The sequence below is a fragment of the Cariama cristata genome, unplaced genomic scaffold (assembly GCF_000690535.1).
Source record: "Cariama cristata isolate BGI_N322 unplaced genomic scaffold, ASM69053v1 scaffold2275, whole genome shotgun sequence".
NCBI lineage: Eukaryota > Metazoa > Chordata > Aves > Cariamiformes > Cariamidae > Cariama > Cariama cristata.
In genome coordinates this window covers 124,025-144,291 of record NW_009617961.1, presented here as the reverse complement: position 1 = coordinate 144,291, position 20,267 = coordinate 124,025, and the positions used below count along the sequence as shown (strand labels likewise).

Below are 20,267 nucleotides of genomic sequence, written 5' to 3'. Positions count from 1 at the left end.
GAAAGAGTGCACAAGTTCAAAAGAAATACAATGGTATATGTACCATTGCAAGTCTGTACTTGAAGCTGAGTTTTGCACCTACAATAGTGAATCAAGGGTTTGATTTGCTATTGAAACTGCTTTTTATGAAAGTCCTGGTCTTTTGGCCATAAATAAGGATTTTTATAATTTGGGCCAGGATGTTTCACACAAATGTTTCTGTTGCCCTTTTTTCAAGTGAGGGTGATCTTCTGTATTTCTCTGGGCTCGAGGTCACATCATTATCAGTCTAACTAAGAATGACAGAAATTTATCATAAATCTCTGGATATTTTGTGGCATTTCCACACAGTAGAGTAGAAGTATTTGCATGCAGGTTTTGACAGTTCCATGATCATAGAATCATAGAATCATTATGGTTGGAAGAGACCTCAAAGATCATTAAGTCCAATCGTATACCTTATGCATGCTGATGCAGCATGTCTGCATTTTTTGAGCATTATCCTCAGCTTGAATTTTCTTTTAAAAAAATGTTTGTTTTACAAGTGCATATTACTGTGTTTATTACTTTAAAATATTTCTTAATGCAGTTTTATCTTCCCCCTCCATTTTTGAACCTAGCAACGCATATATTCTATTGTATCTGCTGAGAATAAGCTCCTTTTCTCTTTTAATTTTTCTAGTAATGTTAACTGGATTCTTAAGAGGTCTAAGCAGGAGAACTCTATTTCTAGACGCACTTTTGTGCTCTTTGAACTCTAAGCATGCCATTCTCTTCTCCATTGCTTGACTTGCTATAGACTGTAACTAAATGTAGTTAATTGGGTTTAAGGTTGGAGCATAAATCAGATTTTCAGACCTGTCTTTGAACTATTCACTAGTTTCGTCTTTCATGTTGCATAATCCAGAAGTCCAAACATTCCTCCTGTACTTTATTTAATGCTCTATTAAATGGCTGTCATTCTAAAAAAGTCACGTTACCTAAATGAAAAAGAGATTTTACAGAACGCATTTTACAAAAATAGCTGTATTTTCCTGTGTTCTACATGTGCCTAGAGGTGTCTTAAAGGTGAAATGATTCCATAGCATATCAGATTTTGCAACAGCAAATGGTCGCAGGTGAAGATCACTTGGTGTTACACCAAAATGGGGATTGATGGGGATCTCAAATATTCTTAATCTTCCAGGAAAGAGGAAAGGAATAGGTGAGGAAAAGGACAATAGAAATTATCTTTGGAAAAGTTATCTTTTACACATCTCCCACTGTATCAAATATAATTTTGGCTACCTGGCAGGCCTGTGCAGTATTTTAACTCCTTGTTGTCCTCTGGCTACCCTTTTCCAAGCAGATCACTGCTTGAAAACTGAATGGCAAAGAGTTCCCTTGAGATTGATCAAGTACAAGTAGAAAGTTTTAGGCTGCAGATGGCAAGACTAAGATAGTAATTCTTCACTGTAATGACAACATTTCCATAGTAGAAGCCGTGTGTTTCTATCCTACATGTGAGTTTACCACTCTGTTGTTTTTGTGGACCTGTTAATTTTTGATAGACTGGCTATGAAAATTATTTCTGGTCTCTGCTAAGAGTGTGTAGAGTTACTGTTCACTACTGTTCCATATCGGAGGTCTGTAGTTTCACCTGCAAATTAACGTATTCTAGTGTTCAAATAATTTGTCATTAAAAGTAGGAAATGTTGCATGAAGAATATCTGTATCAGGGATACCAATGATAGTAGGGAAGCATGCAAATTTAAACACAGACCCCTTCTAACTCAAATCTAGATGCTTGGACTTGGTCAGAGGATGCCACATTTAGTTCATTTCATCAGTAGCTACAATGATCACAAAATAGCACACTGAAAATGAGTGCTGTAAAACACTGGAGGCAATTGAATTTTGATGCTCTCCAGGTTGGTAAACTATTTCACTGTAAAATCGTTTATTCAAATATCACCATTGTCTCCTACTGAGAGCAGCAACTGAACTATTCATATTCTACTTTTCATATTTTACATATGGAGTCTTTCATATTCTACAACATTTGTAGTGACCTTCACAGGCAAAACCAGGACTTGGCACGCTTTTTTAAACTCAGATATTTTACTTTGTTGTCATAGGTAAGCCACTTTAAGTGTCAGTGTTGAATAAGGACTTAACATTTGGGTTTGCACAGAAATTCTCACACTTTGTAAGCAGACCTCTTTATAATGTTCTGAAATACAATGAGCATGTGTAGTTGTTATAACCTGTTGTTTTTTTTCCTTAAGAATTTGAATGTTTTGAAGGCATTCAAACAGATATTGTCTGGATCTAATACTAGATCTGACTTCCATAAATGACATAAATGCTGATCCTGCAGGACACCTACATATGGATGCAATTTCATAAGTTCTCTTTATTACGAAGAGAACCTGCTCACGTTTTAATTTTGCTTATTCTACAGCTTTTCTTTGTCATTTCAACCCTTCATCCTGTAAAAAAGCAATACTATCAATTGTGCAAGGATGTTGAAAGAACTAAATAATATATGAAGATACAAAACATTGTGTAAATAATTAAAACCATTCATATTCTTAATAACAATGCTATAATTAATTCTGCACAAGCTAAAAGGCTTCTAATACAAATATAAAAATCTTCCCATGTTTTGACTACATGCATTAATTGTTTAAAACTACATTCTTATCCTGCACTTAAAATTGATGAAAAAGTGTTTTGATCATTCAAAGCAGTAGCAGAATGATAGAAGTGTAACATGTCATCTTCAACAGTATAGCTATTTTAAAATCAAAATACTAAATAAACATGGAAACTGTTCACTTGTGAGTCCAGCATCAGCAGCAGACCAAATCCAACGCCTATGCCAACCATTTGTTAATTGGAACTAACAAATCCAACAGAAACATTTCCCAAACCAAAGGAGTGACCTACAGGCTCTTTTTAATTACTACCCTTCCTCATTTGCCCTTCTTAGCCCACCAGCAGGATTTTCAGAACTTTTCTGCCTTTTGCTTTTCTACCATTCTTCATGACATTGATACCTTTCTCTTGTACTTTTTTTTCCTTGTGCTTTCTGAAACTGTGGATTACTTATTGTACTGGTGGTAGCAGGGATGACTGGCAATGGACATGCAATTTGTGCACCATATAAAGCCCTGATGAAGTCATTGTGACACCCTGGGACTGCAGCAGTAGACCTCTTTGGACAGAGAAGTAGGGATGCCCCTAAGACCCAAGGCAAGGTCTTAATTTTTAATTATTTTTTAAAAATAAGGTTACAAAGGGATCAATATTGAGATAAATCCACGGAAGGCAACAGATAAAAAAAATTTTGGACCTAACTTTAGAGATTCACTCAACACTTCCATACTGTCAAAACGAAGTAGCATTTCCCCAAATTCAACTGTTTAAAAATATGAATGGTTATATACTCCTCAAAATAATAAAATGGTAGTTACTGCAGTTGAAGTATGAAAGAGTATCATGATTCCTCTTTTAACAGCATTGAAACAGTCATTACATTTTTGATAGGATCAGGTAAACTCATATTGTCATGGGCAGCTCATATTCCTGTTGGTCCAAGTGCAGGGGGTGACTTGCAGAGGGAAGGGCTTCAGGGTTAAGGCAGATCTGCCTCCTCCCAGAATCCTGTATCGAGTGAGTTAGAAAGGCAGGTGCTGCCGCTGCTGTAGTCCTGAACACACAAATGCGACTGAGCCTCAGTCACGTTTTGTTCCTTCTTCCTGGTTGGTACAGACAGACGCTCGGGCACATTTTCCGCTTCTGAAATTTGTCGTATTACTTGGCACGTTTGTTTGACTGAAGTACTGAGCTGGCTGGAAATCTCCTCATTCCAGATGGCCAACTTCATGGTGTACTTAGGATGTAGATATGAATGACACTGTGGAAGCTAATGTAAACCAGCACAGACTCTACTGTGAATGCGATTAGATACCATAACTTGACAATTAAGCTATTTTTGCAACATAACTGCCTCATACAGAGTTAAATAGATTTGTTTCCCTGTGTACGAAATCGTTTTTGTCACAAAGACTTAATCCATTGTGTTTTGGTCAAATTTCATACTAGAACTGTACATATAAATCCTGTGCCTGGTTCCCATTGATTTAGGTGTGAGTTCCTAATTCCCTTGAGATATTTCGAACTTCCTAGTTTAAGTGTATATAGATTTGGCATTTCTGCCTCCTACGTTAACGTGCGACAAAACATCTTGACTTATAAACAGGATGGAAAGGAAACTGCAAAGGGCCTGTGCTTATATGCTTCCCTAAATAGGAATGGATATAAATCATGTTCTTCAGGAATTTTTGTGATTAATTTTAAAGTCTTGAGAAGACAGAAGGTAAGTGACAATTTTTTAATAGTTTTTTTAGGACCTGATTCTTTCATTGTACTTTTAATCCCCACCATTTTGCTTGCAAAACAAGTGTTTTAGGAGTCTCATGATTATGTTAGAATTTGTTTAGCTTAAGCAATCAAAGAATCATTAAAATGCATTAGGTTATAAATTTTCTGGATTGCTAACTCATTTACATTACCTATCATTGCTACTCGAATAAAATATGTAATTAGATTTATGGATACAAAGTGATTAAACAGAATCTGAGGAAGAAAATGCCAGTTTTCAAAATATTTAAATCATATGCCCCTTTCTGGTGTTCTGGAAGTGGAAAACAATGTAGGTTGATTTAGAAGGGATAATTTATAATAGTAAATAAATAGACAATTTTAATGTAAAGTGAGGCATGCCTTCTTAAAGTCCCCCAGCAGTTGGCATTAACTAAAGCAGAATAAAATACGTTATTTCTCATAAGAACTAAATCATGCACAATTGAACTTATGTTTACTAAAAATGTGGCTTGGCCTGGCTCAGGTGAGATGGAACTCTAGGTAAAGGCTTTCACAATGGCTTTTCAAACTATAGGAATAGAAGACTCTTCTCATTTGAGAAGATACGGAAATGATATTATACTTTGGTTATCAGTTTGTCGTGTATGTGCGTGTGGGGGTTAGATTTCTTTTTCTTCTTTTTTTCCTTTTTTTAAGAACTGTTTTCTTATTACTGCAAATTGGTCCTGATTACAAATGGAGTATCTGGTTGCTGTTCTGGCCCAAATGGAATTGATGCATGTCAAATTATGGTGCAGCTATAGCCAGGTGATTGATAGTGTTAGCTGATGTCATCCAGTCTTTACAAAGCTGTTATCTCTTAAAATAACATTACCTCATTTGTCTTTACCACAGTGCATTTTCTCACTTCATACAATTACTAAAAAGTTCTAAAATAATTTTGATAACAACAACCCAAGACAACAGTCTTTTCAATGTAATTTCGTGTACATGTATCCCAGCACATTTAATATTAGATCTCATTTGTCAAAAAAAAGCAAGCAGATATCAGCAGCCTGTGTATCTTGGCGTTTCAGGTGGGGAAATGGGAGAACAACTCACTGAGCCTGAAGTACTCTGTCTGGCCAAGGTACAGCTCTTTCGCAGACAGCGACCCAGACGATAACCATTTGAGTATTGTCACCTTGGAGGAGGCTCCCTTTGTCGTTGTTGAGGATGTGGATCCTTTGATGGAAAGTTGCCAAAAGAACACGGTGCCATGTCGCAAATTTGTCAAAATTAAGTAAGTGAATACATGGCATTCTTTTTTTTTTTTTCTGAGTGCAAAATATATTCCCCTATTTTCTCATTAATTCCTTCCTTTGTTTCTTTCATTGTTTTCTGAGACTTTGCTGTTCTTTTCCTCTTGTTTCCTATCTTTGCTTTTCTTTCTGTATTTCATTTCCTCTTTCATTTTGCCTTTCCCGCACTGTGTGCTCTTGATTGCACATCTTCCTTTTTAAGAAGTTGAAATGTTCTGGTTATATACATGTAAGTCACATTGAATTAAGGACAAGATAGTAAGTATATAGTAAATTCAAAGTCAACTAGAATTAGCCCTTTCAGTCACATGAAAGAAGATTGCATTCTAAAATAGGATTGTTTTAATGAGTCTTCTTTGAATTGTTTCCAGTTATGTTGAAATATGCCTGTTTTAATTAGTCTTTAACAATTTGAGAATGTCTTCCATTGAAAATGTATGTTTATGCTGAAATTTGGTACAGGATAAACTACTCCAGCATAAAATACCACTGCAACATATCATCTAGAGAAAAGTACCCTGCTTTGATTGCTCTATAGCTTTGGGACAGCCATTAGAAATCAGCGGAAAATTTCTCATTCTGCATTTATCAGTTTCACCCGTTCTGTGCTTCAGTCTACGTATTTATGAAGTGAATATAATACCAACATTTTTACTGAGCAGATGTTAGGGAATATAATGTATGTTTCCGAAAGTTTCCAGAGACTGCTAAATGGTTGTGCACATGCTTCCTGAAGTCCAGAGAAACAATTTTTTTGACATAACTGTACTTAGTCAAGTTCTAAATTAGTTTTATTTTAATTTTAAATTCTTTCAAAGGCCATCAAATATTACCTTGGCTTCTGAAGATGCTTATACTAAAAAGTTCTAGACCTCATGAAAATATCATTTCAGAAAAAAATAAAGGGGAAACTCTCATCTTTGCACTCAAAGGTGACCTGAAATTCACCTTCTTGAAGTGCAGAAAAAGCTGCAGCATCCATTTTCAGTACAGTGAACTGCTGTGCCTTTATGTAGCTTACATGTTGGGAAGTTCTCTAATTACTTAATGACGTGTAGTCTTATGTCTTGAGAGTAAAAGTAATAAATGTTTAATCTAAGCTTAAGGGAGAGATTAGTAAGAGGAGACTGTATGTGTTGATGGAGAAGTGAAGTGCAGTAGGCCGGATATTGCAGCAGAAAGCGTGTCATACAAGATCTGCCATTATCTTCTATTTCTCTCTCATCAAGCAACTGTGTTATGATTAGTAAGAGCTACAAACACCATATAAAGCATCCTGTGGATTGTTTCTCCATCGATTCAGAAAAACACAATCACTCACAAGCATGACAAAATGTTACTTCACAGTACGCTGAATCTTGCTGTTCTCATTCTGTTTTTCCCCAGTAGAAATGTTGATGTCTCTCTTCTCTGTTGACAGCAACTCAACTAATGAGGGCACTAATGTAAAGAAGTGCTGCAAAGGATTCTGCATCGATATCTTGAAGAAGTTGTCTAAAACTGTCAAGTTCACATATGACCTGTATTTGGTGACTAATGGGAAACATGGCAAAAAAGTCAATAATGTGTGGAATGGAATGATTGGTGAAGTAAGTTCTGTTAGGTAAAAGAGCTCTTAAGTAAGAACTTAGCAATGTTTGGTTTTAATTCTTTTGGAGAAATGAGGTATTCTCTACTGAGTAATATTGGTGGTATCTTCTCTTTGTGGATCAGGTGGTATATCATCGTGCAGTTATGGCTGTGGGGTCTCTCACTATTAATGAAGAGCGCTCTGAAGTGGTTGACTTTTCAGTGCCATTTGTTGAGACGGGGATTAGTGTCATGGTGTCACGGAGCAATGGCACAGTTTCACCATCTGCTTTTCTAGGTATGATTCTCCAACCCATCCAGATCATTTAATTGCATTTCTATAGAGTTGGGTAGGTTTCATTGTTCATTAAGCTATATAGTGTATTGGCATGTTTCTGTCAAGTTTTGAATTTTACGTTAGGAAGTTTGTACCATGTCGATGTGCTGATTAACATGATTATTAGCACATGAAGATAATGCTGTTGGTTTCAGATGCAGTAAGCGAAAACCAATGATAGTGATTTCACTATGAAAAAGAATCCCTCAAAATCTTCAGTTGGGAATATTACTTCCTTAAAAAATTGCTTCTTTGCAAACTGATTTATGCTTGTTTAGCCCATTATAAATGGTTTCATATCTTTTTAACATTCACAGAATAATTTAAAACCTCTTGTAGAATAGGTAAGAAAATGAGACTTCCTTATGATTAGAAGAAACCTGACGGTTAATTTGATAACAGTTACCTCTGGCTTCTGAACACCATGGTACTGCACTGGAGAGCTTCTGAGTGTTGTCTCCACTGATGCAATTGAATAGTGGACTTGTGATGATGCAGTTGAACAGTGGAGATATAGCAAAGAAATTAAAGGCTAGGCAGAAAGGAGGTGGGATATAAAGAAACAAAGACTTTGGTCGTCTTTCCTTGTTTACTTCTTGTTTTGATTGTTCATTTCTCCTTTCACTATTTTCCCACTCCTTCTCCTTTAGTGCTTATTGTTCACTTCTGTATTTGGTGGTTAGCCTGAATTTACCTGAAGCTGAAAAGAGAATGAGCCATGAGATGGATCAAAAGTGCCTGGAATGCTGTTATGTTCCTCATAGTGTATTTGGGCACAGTATTTTTAAAGATATTTTGCACAGGAAAATAGTGCTAGTGACACTAAAATCATTTAAGTGACATTGAAAAAAAAGAAAAAAAAAAATCAATATTTTCCAGATATCTTCTAGAACAGTATAGTATGTTCAAGTCCATTGGGTCAGCAGTGATGACATTTTTGCATCACTGATTGTATGCTTTCTTTTTAGATTGCTAAGTGTAAGTTCTTCACTTTCACTGAAATCGCTTGTAGGCATTGAGGAGCAGATTGTTGGTGTAGTATGAGCTACAAGTGGGCAAATAATTGGGTTTTCTTGCACAAGAATCATCATTTAGCCACAGAGCTTATTTTTCAAATATGTTCCATAAAGGCACATTATAGAGATGACGCAAATAGATATAACCCAGTGAGTAATCAAATAACTTCCCAAATATGGTGATACCTAAACAGATTTTGTTGGTGGTTAATATTTTTGTTTAATGAATGGAAGACTTTTTAATGAAATTATAGAGACTGTACTTTTAATGAAAATATTCTGATAGTGTCTTTTCATTTCTGCAAGTCATTGGCTTATAAAGTTAATTAACTTTTAAAATTGCAGTTGCAGCATGTTGAAACTATCATTTGAAATATAAATAGTGGACTGTTTTCTAAATGTGCTGCAAATGCGGTTGATTTTTACTATCGATTCTGCTTATCTCTTAAACCTGCTTACAGCTCTGATCAAAAGAGAGACTGCTTTTGCATTTTTCACAGCAACATAGTTATTAGATTTCTAAAATGCATTTAATGTTATTGATTTAGTCGGACGTACATATAATTCAAAAAGTAAACCCAACTCCTTCTTATAAAGCTCTATAGAATAGCATTACTTTTGAAGAAATCTGATTTACTGCACCAATAAATCAAGTCTGTGCTCTCAGAAGTATGTTCTGTTTTTTTAGACACAGATGAAACTGCCACTGTATTGGAACTGACTATATTTTGAGTTGTGCAGAGTAGTAAATGCTTTGCTAGGCAAAATACTGTCAGGCAGATAACTGAATTTATTCACAGGCCGATTTTGTTTCAATTAAGTGAGTGTCTAAGAATAGAGTCATCTTACATAATTAAAGTTTTTTTTTTTTAGATCTGTCAAATACAATATTATTTTTTCCAAATAGCACTTGATTACAATTACTGAAATATCTGGTTTTGTGATTTGTTACTATAAATGTAGACAAGTACAGGATTTTGTCTGAACTAGATTTTCCATTCGGTGATTGTGTCCAATAGATCTAAGTAACTGATGGGCCGAGAGCCTCTTCCTCATTATCTGCTGTGTTCTGATTCTGATTTAAGAATCTCCTTCAAATGAGAATGTTGTCCATATTAAAACATTTTCATATCGTACTGAAATTCATATGTACTAGAACCACAAATAAATTTTTTAGATTCTGTGCAGATTTGAGTCAACTTCACTTAAACAAACAAACAAAATAAGAGGAATCTTAAATCTAAATTTCTATATTTTTAAGAGGCAGAGAGTTCATAGCTGAAGTCAGTTTTCTTTTTTGGAGAACAGGAAATCTATGGCCCTATTTATTTTATGTATTGTTTAAGTATTGTGTTTGGTGGTGGGAGGTAAAACTTGAAGTTAGTGGAGTAAGACATCTTTTTTATTGCTCAATATTCTCCATTGCCAATCACTTAAAAGGTACACTGGCAAGTCACATATTAGTATTTTTCTGCCATATCATAGCTTTACTGAAAATTCTTATAAAGCCTGCTGCTTGCCTGAGGGAAGTTCTCTTTCTGTCCTTTGAGAATCAAAGAACAGTGCTGAATGTGTAACTTGATGTCTAGTATGACAAGAAGATCAACTTTGTTATTCATTTGATTTTGAAGTTGTCCAATCTTACTGCTTGCTATTCAAAATAGCTTTTTATTTTCCTATTGCTTCTTTTATTCCTCCACCTCACTACCAGACTGCTTAAATTATTAAAGAGCATTCTGCTTAAACTGTTGTTTGTAGCTCCCCTTTTTTGCCCTATAGCTCACTTGTTTTGCCCTTTGCATTATTTAGGTTTTGACAAAGTACCATTGCTGTTTCTACACTGTTGCTTTTGATAAGAGTTTTATCAGCCTTGCTTTCTTCTATGAGAATGTTGTCAAAATTGTATGATAGTTTTATGTGAATTCCAATTTAATCCAGTCAATATGTGAATTCACAGAATATTTGATATTAACTGTATTTGGCTACATAATATCCTTTACCTGTCTTCATCTGAACGGATCTTTCTCTGCCTTTTAAGAATTCTGTTATTTTGCTAACTTACTATTCTCTTTCAAACAAATAATTATACTAGTTGAAAGAACTTCATAACCTCTCTTAAAAATAAAATAATTTAAAAGAATAATAAAAAAATATTGTTCCTTAACCTTATCTTAAAAACAGAAAGATAACAGTTTGGCTTAAAATTTCCCTGACTGCCTTTTTAGTTCGCATCCAAAAATCACCAGTGGGGCTATTTGGAATTTGGTCTTCCGTTGGTTCCAAGTTTCTGAAGAAATTGTAGCAAAGGCAAATGTTCTCATGAGATTTCCATGCTTGGGCCCAAATTATTACACTTCATTCTAGTTCTGGGTGAATCATTCGTGCTAATTTGGGCAAGATTTGGATTGGGCTATTGGGCTTAGCACACCTTGACTCTCACTCATAGTCATTTCCTGCAATGACGGAATAATTTTCAGTGGTTCAAATCATAATTTAAATTCAAAGAATGAAGAAGTTAGGATGGAGGAACCTCTTGGAATTTCAAAAACAAGCAAAGCATTGGAACGTACTGATTTCTTGTCATTTCAAGTGCTTCTGGATTCTGTCAATTTGAAATAGTATAGTAAGATTTTTTTTCTCACACTTCAGAGAATTTGTGATTGGGCAAGATCATATTTAAGAAATTTGTGTTATTGCATACTATTGCCATATACAATCCTTTCAAAAAGTTGGTGCTTAATCTGGTATTTGAAACTGCTTTTAGTTTTCTGCTCCGACCTACTACTTTAACTTAATCATGGTTTTTCTGTCTTTCAAACTGACATTCAGTTCTCCATAAAAACCTTTTAATTTCAGAAATTTGCTCCCATATGAGAATGACACTTTCAAAAGGATGTGTTTGCAATTGGTAAAAACAACATCTTAATTGCAGGTAGATGAAAGTGAACACAGAGAGAAAAAAACTCTGAAACAAAAAATTTAGTTTGAATGCAATTATGATCTTTTTTCTGTAACCCTTTTTGTTGGATAGAAAAATGAGAGAGAAGTCTACTTCACTGAATTACCAAATGTATTAAACATATACTTAATTGCTTTTGCTCTGCAGAAACACAGTCGTAATGGTTGGACCACTCTGTTGATAAGTGCACATAACATGGGATAAATAGAAATGGGCTACCTGACTGTAGACTGAATAAGCAGCAAGTCAAACCAATTATTTGCCACTCAGAGTCAGTGAAGGCTTTGTCGAAGTGTGCAGCCTTTGTTTTTGAATTGCAACTTACATTTAACATTATGACTTTATGAATTTTGTGTATATATATTAACAGCAGTTCTTCATATATTACTACTTAGTTATTTGCTAGTATTTTGGTTGGTAAAAGCTAATTTAAAGAAAGCTGCTGGGCTTGCCTCGCTGAAGACATTAGAATTCTTGTGCTGCGACTGGTTTAATGAACTGTGTTTCTGTTTCTCTTGTCTGTTTTGCTGCAGAGCCTTTTAGTGCTTCTGTCTGGGTGATGATGTTTGTAATGCTTCTCATTGTGTCCGCCATGGCTGTCTTCATATTTGAGTACTTTAGTCCTGTAGGATATAACAGGAACTTAGCACAAGGGAGAGGTAAGCTTTGCATTTTACACAACCCTAAAGCTATAAAAAATCATGTATATATTTCCCATCCCTTGCCTTCCATCTTTTAAAATAAACATAACATAGGAATAAAACAGTAAAAACAGCTATGAAACTATGTTTGCTCCTCATTTAAAATATGATTTCTTGAGGGCTTATATGCTCATGTTTGTATTCTAATTCATTGGAATAAAGACATACATAAGGGTAAATGATATCAGAGAGAGTCGTATTCAGGCAGTGTTTGAGTATACTGTATCAATTGTAGAGCGTCAGCTTAAAAAAAACCCATTGGACTAAGTTCTAGACACTCCTAACTCTTGTGAACTCATGGTTGGTTCAGAGAAAATGATCTAAACTGATGTGGTTTGGTAGATAATCTGGAAAAATAACAGTTGCGCTGTATATAGTTTTGTATAGCCCCTATGAAAAGTCTGATGAACTCAGCCTTGAAATGAGGCCAGTGGCAGAAGGGCATCGCTTCTTTCTGTGTAGTATCTGTGGTTATAGAGAATTCATTTTCAAAATATAGCAACACAACAAATTTAATACAGAGTTTGCTTTTCTCAGTGAAAGCTGCAGTTGTATATTATTAGCACTTTGACCTGAGAATGACCATGTATTGTGGTGCCCTCATCCTTCCTTTTCATTACTTACAGTTGAGAGTGCAGTGTGTTTCTAATTTAATAAATGCCTCATTTTATAACAAGACAACTTCCAATTTGGTGAACACAGGTCTGGAGACTATGACAAGCTAATGGTTTCTTCTAGGTTATGATTGGTTTGTTTCCTGAAGAAGGCGATTATTGTAATGTTCAGATGATGTTATCATTTCAGTAAGATGGTAAACGTGTAACCTCTGTCCAAAATAGACACTGTGTTTAGGAAGGGGAAATCAAAGATGAATAGCGATACTGGGGATCTAGGGGCTTGGCTGTTCTTTTCTGTGCCACCTCATGTGCCAGAATTGATTATTTAGTGTACTTACAGCTACAAAGGTATATTATGGCACTAGACCATCCTAACTTAGCTCTAGAGACTTGCCATGAATCCAGCTGCCATTCATTTGAAACAAGCCCTCTGATCATCTTCATGGCCCTCCTCTGGACTTGCTCCAACAGGTCCATGGCCTTATGCTGGGGGCCCCAGAGCTGAAGGCAGTACTGCAGGGGGGTTTCACCAGAGCAGAGTAGAGGGGGAGAGTCCCCTCCCTCGACCTGCTGGTCACACTGCTTTGGATGCAGCCCAGGATACAGCTGGCTTTCTGGGCTGCAAGCACATATTGCCGGGTCACGTTGAGCTTCTTGTCACCCAACACCCCCAAATCCTTCTCCTCAGGGCTGCTCTCGATCCCTTCTCCACTCAGCCTGTATTTGTGCTTGGGCTTGCTGCGACCCATGCGCAGGACCTTGCACTTGGCCTTGTTGAACTTCATGAGGTTCGCACAGGCCCACCTCTCCAGCCTGTCCAGGTCCCTCTGGATGGCATCCCTTCCCTCCAGCACATCGACCGCACCACACGGCTTGGTGCTGTTGGCAAACTGGCTGAGGGTGCACTCCATCCCACTGTCCGTGTCACCGACAAAGGTGTTAGGCAGTGCTGGTCCCAATACTGACCCCTGAGGAACACCACTCATCACTGGTCTCCACTTGGACATTGAATTGTTGACCGCAACTCTGAGTGCAAACATCCAGCTGATTCCTTATTCACTGAGTGATCCACCCATCAAATCCATGTCTCTCCAATTTAGAGACAAGGATGTCATGTGGGACACTGTCAAACACTTTGCACAAGTCCAGGCAGGTGATGTCAGTTGCTCTTCCCTTATCCACCAATGCTGTAACTCCATCATAGAAGGCCACCAAATTTGTCAGCCATGATTTGCCCTTAGTGAAGCCATGTTGGTTGTCACCAATCACCCCCTTTTTTTCCATGTGCCTGAGCATAGCTTCCGGGAGGATCTGCTCCATGATCTTGCTGGGCACAGAGGTGAGACTGACTGGCCTGTAGTTCCTCCGGTCTTCCTTTTTGCCCTTTTTGAAAATGAGGGTTATGTTTCCCCTTTTCCAGTCAGTGGGAACTTCCCTGGACTGCCATGACTTCTCAAATATGATGGAGAGTGGCTTAGCCACTTCATCTGCCAGTTCCCTCGGGACCTGCGGATGCATCTCGTCAGGTCCCATGGACTTGTGTGTGTTCAGGTTCCTTAGATGGTCTCGATATTTACCTACAGTGGGTGGTTCTTCATTCTCCCAGTCCCTGCCTTTGCCTTCTGCTACTTGGCTAGTGTGGCTGGAGTGAGCACTTGCCAGTGAAGACTGAGGCAAAGAAGTCGTTGAGTACCTCAACCTTCTCCATGTCCCAGGTAACCAGGTCTCTCATTTCCTTCTGGAGAGGGCCCACATTTTACTTAGTCTTCCTTTCATCACCGATTTACCCATACAAGCTTTTCTCATTGCCTTGATGTCCTTGGCGAGATTTAACTCTATCAGGGGTTTAGCTTTCCTAACCTGATCCCATACAAATGGCTCTAGAAGGTAGTTTCATGAACCAAAACTCAGCTCCGTTGTGTTTATTTTACTGCACTCTATCTTAACACAGCTGCAGAATAGAAAGAGGATAATCTAAGATGTTGTGCTTGATTGCATTGTGAAAAATTTGCATTGTATTAAAAAGCATTTCTACTGAAATAAGAACATTCACTGAATATACCCATTTTGGGTTTTATTCTTTTAATGATAATTACTTTATTATTAAAATAAATTATAATGAAATTGATAACTAAATCTGAGTTTGTAATGTGTATCCCCTTGGATAAAGGGACGGGGCAGGGAAGGAGGTAATATTACAGATGTCTGCATCACAGCTTATTGTCTGAATTGCCGTTTAATTGAAAAATAGATACTTATAAAAAGGTCAAATGAGTCTCAGTCGGGGAGGCCTGCTTCTCTCCATTAAGAATAAAGGGAGTCTAGATGATGAGCAATATGTGATGACTGCACTGTACTTACCTAGAACTGGGTAAGAACAAACTTTCCTTTATTTTCATAGGGCTGTACAAATAAAGGCTTTTAAGTGGGTAGTAGCGCTGCTAATCCAATTCTGCCACTATGCGGGCAGGAGGGCATTATGCTGACCACTTCTTGCTTTGGGATGAATTAAAAGCTGAGTGAAAACAAGAATAACAAAAACTACAGAGTGGATTAGCTGAAACAGGTTTTTACCTGTAATGCCAACACATTTGAAGCCACAGAACTGACTCTGAACATGTGAGGTAGCCAGACTCTGGTTTGCTCTAAGTTACATATCTATACAGGCAGCTCCTTTGTGTTGACTTAGTGATTTATCCTCCGAGTGCAAAGTTGCTTAAAAGTGATGTGTTCGCACATTTTGATCTTAAATATGCTTACATAAAGTTCAAAAATATAATGTTGGAAGACTGGAGATGATAAAAAAATAATTTGGGTGAGAAAAGTACTAGAATTGAATCATTATGACTTAAACCCACCATTTTCCATTTTACATGTCCGCTGGCACAGAAGACTGAAAGGGGCAATATTGTGGCATATACCTTAGGGCACAAGGTATGCCAGTTTGCTTCTCCTCCAAACCTACGCTTACCATTTTAATTTTAAAACTTTTGAACTAAATGCCACATAGAAAAATGTTGGATTATTTTTTACAAATATGACAAATCTCTATTTATGATAGAGAGTACCTACGGTAAATCCTGTGATTCCATTGGGAGTACAGTGGAGACGTATTGAAATATTTTTAACCATGTCTTTGTGAGTAACCTGTTGTTATTATGCAGGATATCTTGTCAAGATTTAATTTAACTGCAACTAAAATAAGTGGTCTTTGCAATTACAGATCCACATGGACCATCCTTTACCATAGGAAAGGCAGTGTGGTTACTTTGGGGCTTGGTATTCAACAACTCTGTGCCTGTGCAAAACCCCAAAGGGACAACAAGTAAAATCATGGTGTCAGTTTGGGCTTTCTTTGCTGTCATTTTCCTGGCTAGTTATACTGCCAACTTAGCTGCATTTATGATTCAAGAGGAATTTGTCGACCAAGTGACTGGACTGAGCGATAAAAAGGTAGGTCTTCAGTTCAAAAGAGGTCGGTGTCCATTCTTCATAATACTTCTACAAATTTGTACTTTGTGCTAAAAAAACTCCGAGCAAGATAATAAGCCAAAACTGGATGATTTCATTCTAAGTGTAACTCTTTACTAACAAACCTAAGACCCAAAGCATGAAAATATCAGACTGTTTTCAAAGTCTTAGTTGCCTTTTCAAAAGTAACTGCATTAATTGAAAAGTAGCTTCATTTTGTGATGGAAATCAATTCCTGTTTAATTAAAAGGAATGCCTCACCAATGTACAAATTCTTGAAAAATGAACAAGTGAGTTTGAATGCAGGGAAGGCATATTTAAAATTATTTGAACATCTCTGTGTGGAATATTAATTGACAAAATAGTAATAAAACCAGCATCTATCCAGTATTTATTGGAAACCAGTCAATACTCCTAAAAAAATGTCTTTTTTTACTTTCAATGTAGTGCGCAACAAAGTTCTAGAAAGAGTTCAGATTTAAAGTGGTGCCAGGACAAGTAAGCGAAGAGAAATAATAAAAAGTGATACACATTGCCTGTGGAAATTTAAATGTTTTCGTTGTATAAAATGGCAAGAGTAAACAGGAAAAGTAAAGAGATAAGAAAATTTGTGGGGTTGTGTTATCACATTGAAGTGAGATGTAAATTACATAAGATAAGGCGCAGAATTTTGATGTGTTTGTGGAAGGTGCTTTCCTAATTCAAGAACTTGTGTGAGACTTTCACTTTGAGCAGCAGTCTCTCATAGTTCACTTAAACCCTACTAGAGTTTCACACAAACTGACAAATAATAACTATGCTTATTTTTCATATTTTTCTAACTTGACTGAACTTTCTTCTGTTGCAAGTATACTTCCTAGATCTTTGTACTTATGAATTGTAATCAATAGTCTTATAAATCAGAAACCTAGCATTTACTTCTTTTCTATTTCATTTGTGTGACTGCTTTGTAATAGTGTTATTGCGTGGAGGGATTGAAGTCCATTTGCAAAATTATTGTTTTGACGGATATGCACAAAATACATGAAGGGCATGCTGTTTTCAAGTTTGTGCCCAGTTGTTTTAAAAGGAAACTAAATATTGACATTAAGAACCAATATTTAAATACAGTATAGCACAGGGGAGAACTTCACAAGGGATTTTTCTCAAAGGACAGAAAATAAAGGAAATTGTAATTCAAAAGGCAACAGCTCAGATAGCCTTGTGTCTGTTTTTTGTTTTAACTGCTTTTTATGACCAACCTTTGACTGATCGCCTGAAGTATCAAAACATGAATTGCAAACATGGCTAGAGGAAAGACAGATAAAAAGAAAAAAAAAAAAGATAGTAGTTTTGTTTTCATTAATTTGTGTTGTTGCAAAACCTTTGAAAGAGTATGAAGACTGTTAAATATACATCTATTTTAAGATAATATTCTTAGTAAGAGACAGATAAAAGGTATTCTTCTCTTGAGGATAAAAAAAAAAGGATTTGAGAAATGTCTGTATTCTGTTTGTGGGAAAGTACAGAGCGTTTTCCTGGGAAGTCTCATTTTTAGCAGGATTTGGCTTGCACCTGGTACAGCACTAACATTCAGTTCTGCCGGCGCACCCTTATCTTCCTCTCTTTGCTGGCTGTTTGCCACTCTCACCTTTGGGCTGGGAAAATGTCAGTGTATGTTCTGTAGCTTTTGGCTAACAACTTCCTTATTTTTGTCATTTTTCTATTCTCTCTGCTAAGTAATATTTTATTTCCACAAAAAAGCAAAATAAAAATAGAAAAATACCATCTGTTTTTGTGTGGTCTGCTGATCATTTATTTGATCTGCCACCTTTATTTTTATTTTACAGTTCTTCAAATTTTGCCTGAAGCCTATAGAGACAAATCAGGGGAGCCATGCAATTTCTGATTAAATTAAACAAGCTGGAAGTCCAGAAAAGCAATGAACTATTTCAAAACATTCTTCTTGTCATATACAGGTTTTGCTGCCTCCACAATCCTGAGGTTTCTTGGATTTTAAAAATTATTTGAATAATTTATGGGAATTTGATAATTTATGGGAATATAATCTGATTCATGTTAAATTACTGTTCTCCCCTTTTTGTCTTGTTGTTGCAATGTTGTTAGTAAGACAACAGTTCAGGAATTTACAACAATTTTACTGTTGTTCAGTAGAGAACTCTGACCCTTCCTGCAAGCAAAGTGGTAACAGGCAAAGACCAGTGAGGAGGAACAGAAGTATGGCTAAAATTAATTTTAAATAAGTAATATCTAGAAGTTCAATAATTTCTTGAAAAAACTTCTGGGCTGGTGAATCAGTTTACTATTCTTCCCCTCTCCCCTTTTTCCTACTGCCACAACTGAAGAGTCAAGCTCTTTTGTCAGTGCTGTATTGTCAATGCAATAGAGCATTCCCAATTAGAGATACTGGGGTTTCTCAGTCCAGCTCCGTATGTGGTAGACTATAGAGAAAAGAAGCCAGGAAAAACCCCTTCTCTCTCTGAGCAGTCTTCTCTGACCTCAGGGTTCAATATCTTCCCATTCAGGAAATGTGTTACACCCTAAGGTTCGCCAGGTTTACTGAACACATGATAATGTGTAATTTACCCTTCTTTGCTTTAAGACCTCTTGATAGTTTCCTCAACCTTCTTAATGTTGCTAATGAATTTCTGAATGCCATGTCATCTGTGTGTCACCCAGAAATACACGGCACAGCATGTACTGGAGTTACTAGGGGTGGGTGTTCGTAAACTCAAATGATTCAGAAAATGAGAATAAAATTATATTTTGACATTCCTGTGTATGTAAAAGATTTTTAAAAGCTTTATGTTCATAAAAAGGTACAGAAAATGACTCCAAAATTATCCAGCAAAGCTGGCATTCATAGCACTTTTTACTTTGGGGAGCATTTATGCCTTTTTCATGTAATGAAAGAGAGCCAAGATTACTAAGGGAAAGTAGATAGCAGTGGACAGAATTGTCCTGCAAAGTGTTTATCTGCTGTGATTACCCCACCCAGTCACATTTTAAGAAATGCCCCACGTGCATGTGGTCTAGGGGATTCCGTTCAGCCTTGATAGGAAGCCTCAATTATGCCATTTACAGGTTCCTTGGTTTTGCAAGATTCACAGTATTCATGTAACCTTGGCTTTATGTTTTTTGTGCAATAAGATGTTCACAAGTTCTATAGTTACTTAGATATATATCTGTGTGAAAACAGAGTAGGCTGAGGTCAAAAGGTAGCATGGATGATGGGGTGGTCAGGGTGACTGTCTTAGTCCAATCCATCTCTCTGCTTCAATGTTAGACTTTTACAGTGCTTTTGGAGGGTTGTCAGGCATAGATATCAACTGCATTTTAGTAACCGATCATTATAATAATAGTCTTGGAATTACTAATAGCTATATTTTTCAAAGATCAGAAATCAGATTATCAATGTTTTCTATCTGGTAAAAGAAGAAAAGAAAGAGTTCAGATATGGGTGGTTTTCTATCACTCCAAACCAGCCATAATTCCTGTTCAAATCCGTGCTAGCACAGGGAGAATATTTACTATTTTCTACAGTTCCTTAGAATACTCCAGAACAATAATAAACTGCCCTGAATACCAGCCTTTTCAGGCAAGCAGGTAAATCTTCAGAGTAAGTCAGTATTTAATATTTGTGAAAGATCGCTTTACTGACTTAATAAAATCATCAGTTTTATTAAGGCATATAGGTAAAACAAAATAAAAGCAAAAGATTGGAGTTTTGTTGCCATGTGTCACGATTCTAGCAGCTGGCAGAGCATGGGGAAACAATAACAAATCTATTAGTCTTCTGAATAACAGTAGATATCTCCACGGTTATGATTCAAGCAGGGGGGGCGTGCATTCAATTTAAGGATTTTATTAATGATTTAAAAAAATTAGCATTTCAGAAAATGTCTAGGAAGAAAATTGCTTCCTAGCAGACATGATATATTTTATT

The 20,267-nt window shown here is 36.5% G+C and overlaps 1 protein-coding gene across 1 annotated transcript in view; it reads left to right on the top strand.

The window, feature by feature from the left end:
- Window positions 1-20,267, top strand: part of GRIN2A (glutamate receptor, ionotropic, N-methyl D-aspartate 2A) — an 80,992-nt gene that overhangs the window by 22,203 nt on the left and 38,522 nt on the right. Inside the window, exons 4-8 of the mRNA XM_009700672.1 lie at window positions 5,427-5,632; window positions 7,072-7,240; window positions 7,365-7,518; window positions 12,066-12,191; window positions 16,074-16,303. Of these exons, the coding sequence (XP_009698974.1) occupies window positions 5,427-5,632; window positions 7,072-7,240; window positions 7,365-7,518; window positions 12,066-12,191; window positions 16,074-16,303 (885 nt within the window). The remainder of the gene's footprint in view (window positions 1-5,426; window positions 5,633-7,071; window positions 7,241-7,364; window positions 7,519-12,065; window positions 12,192-16,073; window positions 16,304-20,267) is intronic.